This window comes from Chrysochloris asiatica, unplaced genomic scaffold (genome assembly GCF_000296735.1).
Source record: "Chrysochloris asiatica unplaced genomic scaffold, ChrAsi1.0 scaffold00166, whole genome shotgun sequence".
NCBI lineage: Eukaryota > Metazoa > Chordata > Mammalia > Afrosoricida > Chrysochloridae > Chrysochloris > Chrysochloris asiatica.
The window spans coordinates 1294382-1306223 of record NW_006408684.1 but is presented as its reverse complement, the minus strand read 5'-3'; the positions used below and the strand labels follow the sequence as shown (position 1 = coordinate 1306223).

General features: G+C 40.8%; 1 protein-coding gene across 1 annotated transcript in view; it reads right to left on the bottom strand.

Moving 5' to 3' along the window:
* LMBR1 (limb development membrane protein 1) overlaps nucleotides 1-7812 on the bottom strand; it is a 195809-nt gene extending 187997 nt beyond the window's left edge. Inside the window, exon 1 of the mRNA XM_006871291.1 lies at nucleotides 7649-7812. Within this exon, the coding sequence (XP_006871353.1) occupies nucleotides 7649-7714 (66 nt within the window). The 5' untranslated portion in view covers nucleotides 7715-7812. The remainder of the gene's footprint in view (nucleotides 1-7648) is intronic.
* Between the last annotated feature and the right edge of the window lie 4030 nt (nucleotides 7813-11842).

The window sequence follows — 11842 nt, the reverse complement described above, 5'->3', positions numbered from 1 at the left end:
GGAGGAAGGCAGAATCTCCAGTGAGTAGTATCTAATCTGTCTAGGCAGGCCTGATGCAATGAAATGCAGATGGGTCTCTTGTGATGCAATAGTGAATAACTGTTATCAGGACTGATTGTGGGGGTTGGAAACATAAAGGTAGACATTTTTATAGCAAGGAAGGGACTGATTAACTTTCCAGTCCAGGAGCGGAGGTCCCTAGGACCATTAACAGAGAAGAACGGAGTGCAGGACCCTATCCAAAGAAGCAGTGATGCCTGAGATGGAGGCAGAGACAATGACGTGGAGAGACAGAGCAACTGGGGACTTTAGATCCAGAGAGGGAGAGGGGCCGTGTGCTGAAGACCAGGGGAAGGGTGTGTGGGGCAGGCTTGCAAGGTATACCTTTTGGTTGGTTGATGATGCATGGAGGGGATTGCAACCATGGCAATGAAACGATATACGAAAGAATTAATGTAAAACTAATATTCTCCCATGTAAACCATCACATAACTTACAATAAAACATTAAAAAAAAAAAAGAGAGAGAGAGAGAGTATTGAGGAGAGCCAGAAGATCACACAAATCTGTGTTAGAAGAAGTATGCCCAGAATACTGTGAGGATGGCACATAACCGGGCAGTGGTTTGTTCTGTCGTGCACAGGGTCTCTATAAGTCAGAACCAACTCAACAGCACCTAACAACAAGCAGCCCAGATGCATAATGGGTTATACATTGAGCTGCTAATCACAAACTCAGCAGTTCGAATCCACCAGCGACTCCATGGTAAAAAGATAAGGCTTTTGCTCCCACAATTTACAACCTCAGACTCATTGGCACACTACCACGGTCACCGGGGGCAAAGCTCCAAAAACCTCTTGGCAATGACCCACCACCTTGAGTTGTAGACGATAACTAGGTTAAGAGGCATAACAGAATTCTCTAAGACAATGTTCTACAACCTACTTTGGTGAGTAGCCACTAGGGTCTGAAAATCATTTGAACAGTCATCTAAAAGATAGATATCTCTCCTAATCCAGCGCAAAGAAGACTGAATATTAAAGGCTCAAGAAAACAATGATTCAAAGGACAATGAAACACGAGACCCATAGTCTCAACTACTCAGAGACAATAAGAACTAGATAGTGCCCAGCTATTACTACTGATTGCTCAATCAGGATTATGAGAAAGGAAAATACAGAACAAGTTCAAAATCATAAAAAAAAACAGATTTACTGGCCTGATAAAGACTAGTGGAGCCCCTGAGACTATGGTCCATAGACACCCTTCAAAATCTGGAACTGAACCCAGGGATAAACTTTCCGACAAACAGACAAGCCTATAAAGTGAATAACACTCCTTGGTGCAATCAATTAGACAAGACCAAAAGGGTAGCATCTGCCAAACAACAAATCTTAGAAGGCAGAAGGGACAAGAAAGAAAGATAGGAAAGAGGAAAGATGGGCAAATGGCAATGTAGTACCGAGAGAAATGGGGAAGGGGGGAGTGCTGCTACATGGAGGGGATTGTAACTAACATCACAAACAAAATGTGTATAAACTGTCTAATGGGAAACTAGTATGCTTTGTAAGCTTTCACCCAAACGACAAGTAAAAAATTATAGCCTAGACAGCAACCATAAATGCCATTTATTATTCACCTGTGAAAACATTATAAGAATTTATTGTACAGTTGTATAAATGATACAAAGGTAAGTCAAAAAGTAGTGCTACAAAAAAAAAATAGTTCTACTAGGGTTCCTAAAAAAATGGGTTTTAATGGGTTCATCTGGTGTGGTGCTGTAGGATCAGCACTGAACTTTGAACCACAAGGTCGACAGTTCAAACCCACCAGCTCTTCCTCGGAACCCCTATAAAGGGTCGCTATGAGTCAGAAGCGACTCAATTGTACTTAACAATAGCATTCCAAACAAAAATTGTTTAACCACATCTGCAATTTGTGGAAGGCTATGGACAACTTCTCTAAGTAATACACTAACTAGTCTTAGTCTCATTAGGGTGCCTTCAAAAAAAGTTACTTTCTTTGTGACATGGAAAAAAATATTCTGAGGTCAGGCTAGTATCAAAATTTTAACAAAACTCAAGTGGACACAAGTTTTGAAACAAGTTTACAAGAATGCTTTCCCACATAAAATAAACAGTTTTTAGATGCAGCAAGCATTTTTTTAAAGGACGGTCAGGAAGACCTCAAAGAAGAGTCAAGAGAGGGAAGATGACAGATGTTGGCAAATGCAGAAACTGTGGCTGAACTCCAGAAACTGTGGAAGAAAACCATAGAATTCCCACTGAAGCTGGGAATCTCACCTGGTAAGCATTTTCAATTTTAAGCAAACATCTTTTTGCTCAAACAAACTTTTTTCTTGATTGAGTACCAAAAATGTTATACTAAGATAAGGGTACTGACTCAAGGGCACCTAACAACAACAACAACAACATCAGCCAGTTCAAAGAGCTGATCTTTCTATTAGTCTTTTAAGCAAGATCAAAGCTAACAAAGATGCTTTTATAGAACAAATCATATCTGAGATTCAGTCTTGGATTTACCAATACAATTCAGAGAGCAAGATCCTAGCAAAACAGTGGCTTCCATGGGGATCTGCTGGGACAGCTAAATTTAAAACAGACAGATCAACTTAAAAGGTTACAGCAACTTTAGCGGGGAATTCCAAAGGGGTAATATAGATTTTCTTAAAGGATGCAAGATGATCATGGAGGCTTATTAGAATAAAGTTTTAAGAAAACGGAAAACTGCATTGGTGAGTAAAAAGGCCAGGAAAGTTGTATTAAAGAATTTTTTTCCACCATGACAAGGCACCTGTTAATTTTTCAAGGGTACTAAGTGCTGTCCTCTGAAAACTTCATTGGGAAAACTTACCCATCCAACCTACAACCCTGATCTGGCACCGTCAGATTTCATTTTGTTCCCAAAACTCAAAGAATATCTCAAAGGAACACGATTTGAGCCCCTCAAGGATGCCAAACCTGTCATTTTGACATGATGTAAACTGAAGAGCAGAGAATTCTGCAAGGAAGGGTTAGTGATATGGAAACACCATCTTTAGAAGTCAGAAATGTATAAACCTAGATGGAGGATATGGTAAGAAACAGTTTCACATGTTGATATTTTTGTTTAGTAAAGTTTCTGTGGTTTTGTAGCAATACTTGCAGACTTACCCTTATGTATTCCATAGTATGGATATGAGGGTGCTTCAAAACTTTCTGGTAAAATGGAATTATAAGATAATGGCATTCTTTCACAAACTTTTCAAAACCCCCACACATTCCTAAAGAGAAATTAAGTTCTGATACATACTATGACACGGATTAACCTTGAAAACACTATGCTAGGTGACATTAATCTGACATAAAAGGCAAAATGTATGATTCCACTTACAGAAAATATCTAGAATAGGCAAATGCATACAGATAGAAAATAAATTAATGGTTATCAGGAACTGAAAGAAAATGGGTAGTTAAAACCCAAAACTGTTATAAGTAGATAATGGTGAAGTTGGCACACCATGAAAAATGTAACTAATGTTACTGAAATATACACCTATAAATTATTAAAATGGAAATTTTTGTTATATCCAAGGAGGTTTCATAAAGTTCACGGAAGAATGGAATTAAAAGATAATGGAATTCTTCCATGAACTTTTAAAAGTCCCCTTGTATATATTTTTATACCACAATAAAATTTCAAAAAAAGTTAAAGGAAAAAAATCATTAAAGTAAAAAGGAAACACTGAGTATGAAAAAATATATATTGCAATACATACATCTATCAAAGGAATCATAGAATATATAAAGAATTCTTGAACATCAATATATAAAAAAAAATTAAAAGAGAAAGATTTGAAAGATATTTCATAAATGAATATATCCTAAAAGTCAATGAAGATACGCAAATATGCTCAAATACATTAGTCATCAGAGAAACGCAGATTTTAACCCTTTGTGCAACACCATTGCCACTTACTAAAATGAAAAAGAACACAGTACCAACTACTTGCAAGAATGGGTATCACCTGGCCTCACATATACCGCTAGTGGGAATGTTAACTGACACAGACTCTCTGGGTAGTGAAATGGTTAAGCACTCAGTGCTGTAGGATAAGCACTGGATGTGGACTGCTAACCACTAAGTTGGTGGTTCGAACCCACCAATCATTCCTTGCAAGGTTAGCAGTTCATATCTATCAACCTCCTTTGACAGGAGGTTTTCTGCTCCCGTAATGATTTACAGCTTGGAAACCCTATACTGGGTTGCTATGAGTTAGAGCTGACTTGGTAGTAGACAACCACAACCACCACCACCACCACCACCTGCAGCACCGAAGAAAATAGACCTGTGATCTGCTTCCGAAGGTCACAGCCTTGAAAACCTGCACACATGTATCATCATGAGCTGGGATCAACTCAACAGCAATTAACAATAAAAAATCATAATAAACTGCAAACCCTATGGCCTGGTGGTTTCATTCTTTGATATATACCCAACAGAAATGCAAACACGTGGTCCCTAAAAACACGTAGGCACCCATTCATAGTCAAAACCTGAAAACTACCTAAGTGTTCATCAACAACAAAATAAAAAAAGTAAACTGTGATAAAGTCACACATTGGAGTGTGTGGTAAACAGAATGAATCACACCTATACACAGCATGGAGAATTCTCACAAACATTGTTGAGTGAAAGAAATCAGATACAAAAGAGTACATATTATAAGATTCTGTTTGTTTATAAAACACTCAAAACTCAGCGAAACTAATCTACAAGCATCCCTTCTAACTGAAGCCAGGATCCTGGTTCCTCTTAGTGGAATGGGAGTAACTGGAAGGCGGCAAGAGGCAGGCCTCTGGGATACTTGTATTGTGGCTTCTGCAGTACACAGGTGTGTTTACACTGAAAACTATTTGAGATATACACTTGCTATGCACTTTTCTCTAGGTAGTTAAGCTTCCATTTAAAAATGTTTAATTGAAATAAAATTAAACATACTGTACTAAATTCCATTAGTTAAAAATTTATGTTTCTTCTTTATCCCAAAGTGTGACTTGGCAAAGCAATTCTCAGTTTTCAAGAACAACAACTACATAAATCAGGCAATTCTAAACCAGATATTTTTTTCACCTCAAACTGAGAAGACGAGTGAATCTGAGAGAAGTTAAATGGAAGAAAGTAGCAGTAAATACAAATACATAAACTATATTGTACAGTCATGAAAACAGAAACAAACAATGCAACTAAAATGTACAACAGAGCGTTATGAAAGAATAAAACAGGAAACTAGACATTCTAAGGTCAAGTTCACTCCTGAACCCTTCATGCAGTACAGATGAAAATTGGGACCAAAAAGAAATGGCTTTTATCAGTTGCTTCCAAAGCAAACTCCTAAATCTCATAAATAACCAGTCTTCTCATTTCTAAACATTTAAGATTTCAAGCTTAATAAAAGTGCAGAACAAGATGGACTGGGGATGGAAATGTGTGGCTTGGGAAGAGGGAGATGTTAATTTCAACAACTGGGTTTCCAGATGCATGCTTCTAAAGCAGAGAAATGGGCAATACATGAATGCAAGGAACTGAGACTGGCCCCTGGCACACAATGATATAGGCTATCCTTGTGGTGCTGTAGCATAAGCACTGGACCAAAGGTAAGCGGTTCAAATCCACCAGCCACTCCTTTGAAACCTTGTACAGGGTCACTAGGAGCCAGAACGGAGTCCTGGTATGGGGATATGGGATAAAGCACAAGACCACAAGGTCAGTTTGAACTACAAGGTTGGCAATTCAAATTCACGAGAAGTATCTTGGAAACCCTATATAGGGTCGCTATGTGGATCGACAAGCTACGGACAACATTGTGAAGTATGAGTATTCCTGAACACTTAATTGTGCTCATAAGGAATCTGTACCTGGACCAAAAGGCAGTTGTTCGAACAAAATGTGAGAACACTGAATGGTTTAAAATTAAGAAAGGTGTGCGACAAGGTTGTATTCTTTCACCATACTTATTCAACCTGTATGCTGAGCAAATAATCTGAGAAGCTGGGTTATAAGAAGAAAAACGTGGTATCAGGATTGGAGGAAGACTCAGTAACAACCTGTGATATACAGATGATACAACCTCACTTGCTGAAAGCGAAGAGGGCATAAAATATTTACTGATGAAGATCAAAGAGCATAGCCTTCAGTATGGATTGCATCTCAATGTAAAGAAAACAAAAATCCTCACCACTGGACCAATAAACATTCTTATCAACGGAGGAAAAACTGAAGTTGTCAAGGACTTCATTCTTATTGGATCAACTATCAACACGCATGGAAGCAGCAGTCAAGAAACCAATAGACATATTGCATTAAGCAAATCCTCTGCACAAGACCTTTTTAAAGTGTTGAAGAGCAAAGATCTCAGCTTGGAGACTAAAGTGCACCTGACCCAAGCCATGGTATTTTCAATAACTTCATACACATGCAAAAGCTGAACAGTGAATAAGGAAGACTGTAGAAGAATTGATGCTTTGGAGTTATGATATTGGAGGAGACTATTGAAAGTGCCATGGGCTGCCAAAAGAACTAACAGATCTGTGTTGGAAGATGTGCAGCCAGAATGCTCCTTGGAGGCAAGGATGGACAAAACTCTGTCTCTCATACTTCAGACATATTGTCAGGAGAGACCAGTAGCTAGAGAAAGACATCATGTTTGGTAGGGTGGAAGGTCAGAAAAAAGAGGAAAACCCCCAACGAGATGAACTGACAAAGTGGCAGCATCAATGGGCTCAAGAGTGGCAACAATGGTGAGGTTGGCCCAGGATCGGGCAGTGTTTCTTTCTGCTGTGCATAATAAGGTCGCTGTGAGTCAGTACCGACTCGATGGCACCTAACAACGACAACAACAACAACAACGAGTCAGAACCGACTTGAAGGCACTTACAACAAAGCTGAAACTGACTTGACAGCACTTAACAACATAAGGGACCAAATACTATTCAGACCTGTATATTTTGCCAGGCTAGTGAGTACGGGCGCAAGATCTCATTGGGGTCATTTTACAACCTGTTATGCGATAAGCACTGGACTGACAACAGGGTAAGCGGTTCGAGGCTTTCTACTCTGGAAAATAATTACAGCTTCAGAAACCTTATACAGGGTCGCTGAGTTGGAACCGACTCTACTGCACTTAATAACAACGATCCCACCAAGACAGACCCAAGAAAAAACTGCGGTCTGTGCGGTTGATGAGAAAAACCAGGTGAGTCAACCTAGCATCTTACTGTGGTGAGGGCAGGTGACACACCAAACGACCGTGCTGACTAAAGCAAAGACTCTGACAGTGGGTACGAGGATGGAGCAGCCGCAGGAGAGGTAAGGCTGCGGTCCGGAAAGGTGCATGCGGGACACCGGCGTAGGAGGTAGTCGCGCTGAGGCGGCGATGAAGGGGCTGCAGATTGCGCACCGGAGGGGAAGGGTGCGGAGGCGCGAGACGAGGACTCCAGGTCAGCGGGCAGAGGAGCGAACGAGCGGGGAACGCGAGCGGGCAGGTGCGAGAGGGCCGCACGGTGCGGATGCAGAAAGGTACACGCTGTCACCAAGGCAAGCCTGAGTGGAGGGCCGAGGAAACAGGCGGAAGCCGGAACTCCACTCACCGTAGATTCACGCACTTGGCTATGGAAATGCTGCTCCCGCAGGGACACCTCGTCCTCCCCTTCCATTCTCTTTCATGCCCGCCGCCCCGCCGCCGGTAGCCGCCCGCACGGGCGCACCATCGCCCGCCAAGGGCCCAGAGGCTCAGTCAGGGCTTGGCCGCGCCCACCCCGATCGATCGGGACGATGAGCTGGCGCCTGGGACCGCCGGCAAGAGCGAGAACCGGAAAACCAACCCTCCGGTAGCAGCCGCTGGAGCTGAAGGAGCTGCATGCACAGCGTACGGACCCGGAGAGGGTCAGGGGGCGGGGCCTAAGGCGGGGTCGCCACGCCTCGGGGGACGGGAGTCTAGAGGCGGTGTCTGGGAGACGTAAGAAGCCACGCGACGAGGCGTCAGAGAAACGCGCCTGTGTGTCTGCAGCACCTAAGGCCGTTGGTTCTGGTTGGACGCGGTGGTGGCGGGACTGTAGCGCAGGGGGCGTGACTCCTGAGCCGCGCCCCCAGGGTGTGGATGCCAGAGTGAGAAAGGCGGCTTACTGGGAGTCGCGGGTGTCACCCGCCTTCAGAATGATGAAAATGATTGTAACTCAGTTTTTGTTTTCATTTAGTTTGGTTTTTTACTGAGCGTTTGGTGAAAATTTACTTAGCAAGTTAAGTTCCCATTTGACAATTTCAAATTGTTAGTGGCATTGGTTAGTTACACTTAATCACAACGTGTCTGTGTCGATGTTCTCTTTTAATTGTGTTGTTTATTCCATCTCCAGGGCTCTAGTTCTCCTGCCCCTTTATCTTTTCACCTTTGTTTTTGAGTAATTGTTGACCTTTTTGTCTCATGTGTAGTTCAGTTTTTGTCCATTCTTCCATCTCGGAGGATGGAAATAATGCAGTGAAGTCACTTATCAGTAGAACCCTGTTTCTGGCCCACAGAAGACAGATGTTTACCATCTCTTTCTCTGGTGCTTTTGTTCCACCATGCCCTCAGAACTTAATTATTTATGACACCTCCAATTAGTGCTTTTCATAGCAGCTCCACTTCCCAGTCTACAATAGGTTTGTTAACAGAGGAAAACAATAGGTCTCTCATGGAAACTTTGCTTTGCCAAAATATGCAAAAGGTCGGAAATCAGTTGTTAGAAAATTAAACTTTGATGGGAAACTCCGGAAACCTGTATTTTCTGGAACTGATAAACTGATTTGGCTGTGAAAGAGGTCTTCCGTTTCCCTACATGTAAAACATAGATAATCTTAAAACTTGGGCATCTGTCCAAATCTGCAAGGTAGGACTGTTTTTAGGATTTGTTTATGAGCCTCTATAGACTTTCAACAACACCTACCTTCAGTAGTCTGTTTATTTAGGATATCATCAAACACCAATCCCCATTATGCACTGTCTTTTTTTTTTTTAATACAAAATTTGAATTTGAAGGAGTATTTATAACTTTACTTTTGGGTTTATTTGACTATGAAGTAGTCATTTATATTACCATTGACTGTTTCTGATATCTAATTGGCAATTCTTATGAAGAAAATCTGCAAATTAATTTTTTAAGTCATTTAAATTTTTATGAATCTAAATTTGAATAAGGTTAATAAGTTAATGAGGTTTATAACAAATTTAAACATTTAATGCCATGCATATTAATTTAGATTTATTTAGGCATATTACACTGGACAATTCTACTGCAAAAAATCTCTTTGACATATTAAAAAGCAAAAAAAATCACTTAGAAACTTAAGCTATGCCTGTTCCAAGACGTGGTATTTTCAATCACCTCATATTATAAGAAATAACTCTTGTGGGCGTGGTCTATCTTCAGGACTAAGGGAAGTCTTGTGGGTAGCAGGTTAGGATAACAAAAGGAGGTGAAGAACTAGTTTGGCCAGCTAGGAACTTTAAAATAAGACTACAACTATCAAGGAAATAGGGGACGTTCTTGAGAAAGGGGTAAACTAAGTTTAAATGAGAATGTTCCCAGTAAGGACTAGTAGGCAACCTTGGAAGGAGAACTGGAGGAGGGGCTTTTTCAGGACAGGGGAATAAAATTGTTTGCAGGCCTGCAATGCGGCATGTCTGCCACTGTCTAGTGTGTTGGGCGCCTGATTTTGCAAAATCGAATAAAGAAAGCCTCTCTCTTGCTAAAATGAGTACAGATTGGATTACTTGAGCGTTTGTCAGTATGGGCAACGTTTCTCACAATATGTATGATTGAAAAAGAATTGATGCCCTTGCATTATAGCGTTGGTGAAGAATATGGCCCAGAAGAACAAACAAATCTGTCCTGGAAGAAGTAAATCTATAGTGCTCCTTGGAAGTGAGGATGGTGAGACTTTGTCTCAAGTTCTTTGAACATGTTATTAACAGAGATCAGTCTCTGGAGCAGAGCATTATGCTCAGTAAAGGATAGGGTCAATGAGGAAAACCTTCAAGGAGATAGATTTACACAGTGACTGTAACAATGGGCTCAAACATAGCAACAATGACACAGGATCGAACAGTGTTTTGTTCTGTTGTACACAGGTTCCCAATGAGTCAGAATCAACTCTACAGTACATAACAAAAAAACAATTTAGATTTTGCAGCTTCATTTTACAATTTTAAGCTCAATTGTTTTTTAAGGACTCACATTTTGTATCTTTCCTGAAAACCTCTTAGGCTCCTTGTTCTGAGTTGTGTCCTGCTGCCATACACTGAAAATAAAGAGGGTAAAACTTCCAACCAATTCAATGGTCACCTTTGTTTTTGTAAATGTCTCAGAGACCTGTTGCTATTGTTGTTTTCAAGTGCCATCAAGGCCGCACTGACACATAGTGAGTCTGTATAGCATTTCCGAGGAACTGCTGGTGAGCTTGAACTGCCAAACTTTTGGTTCAAAGTGGCCCTGCAGTCCAGTGCATTAACCCACAGCGCCACACTAGGACTCCTTCAGAGACCTGTTTGACCAGGAAAAGACAAAGTATTATCTGTGTCTGGTTTTCTGGACCCCCTAGGTTCTGAAAGCTGGGCAAATATCCTGCCTTTAATGGCCTGAATACTTTTTGGATTAACCTCTCCAAGTCAAAGGATAAACAGATCAGATTTGAAGGTGGTGGCATGTAAACATGTAGTTCAGGAAGCGAATGTTTTCATCATGTCTAATCTTGCTATTTCTTCGTGTCTAAGGAGCTCTAGTAGTTTAGTGGTTACGAATGGGGCTGCGAACCTTAAGGTCAGCAGTTCGAAACTACTAGCTGTTCCGTGGGAGGAAGATGAGGCGTTCTGCTCCTGTAAAGATTTACTGCCTTGGAAACCCTGTACAAGGTCACTATGAGTTGAAACCGACTCCACGGCACATAACAACAACAACAATCTTGCTAACCCAATACTCAGCCATCTAGAACATTTTTTATTTTCCTTTATAAGGCTGTCTATAGAGGTTTACCACCTTTTATCTAGTTTCCCAGAGGCATCACTAAGGGAGTGGACCACACTGGGTGACATTGTCAATGGGAGTGACACCAAAATGGCTGTCTAAAAAAATTTTGTACAGTGTTTCAGCAGAAATTTGCACATCTGTGGGTTCCCTTTTTACTCTTTTGGTGAAGTCTTTTGATGCACACAAGTTTGTAATTTTTAGTATGCCCCACTCATCTATTTTGTCTATTTTTGTTTGTATACTTTTCAAAATGTGTTGTAGTCTGTATATGCCCTGAATTAGTGCTCTCACATTTGTCCCTAGTTTTTCATTGATGATCTTCATAATTTGGGGATTCACATTTAGATCTTTAATCCATGTTGAATTCATTTTTGTATAGGGCATGAGGCAAAGGTCTTGTTTCAGTCTTTTACATATCACTTTCTAGTTCTTCCAGCACCATTTATTAAAGTGACTTTCTCTTCCTCATGCAATGTGCCTAGGCACTTTGTCAAAAATCATTTGGCTGTATGTGGCTGGGTTAATATCTGGATTCTCTATTCTGTTCCATTGATCAATGTATCTTTCAATGTACCAGTACCAGGCTGTTTTAACCAAATTGGGGAGTGAGAGACCTCCAACCTTGTTATTCCTTTTAAGCAGTGCTTTGCTTATCCTAGGTCTCTTTCCTGTCCATATAAAATTAGTAATTGTCCTTTCCATCTCTTTGAAGAATGTTTTTGGAATCTGGATTGGGATTGCTTTGTATGTGTAAATTGCTCTGGGCAGTATTGACATTTTCAC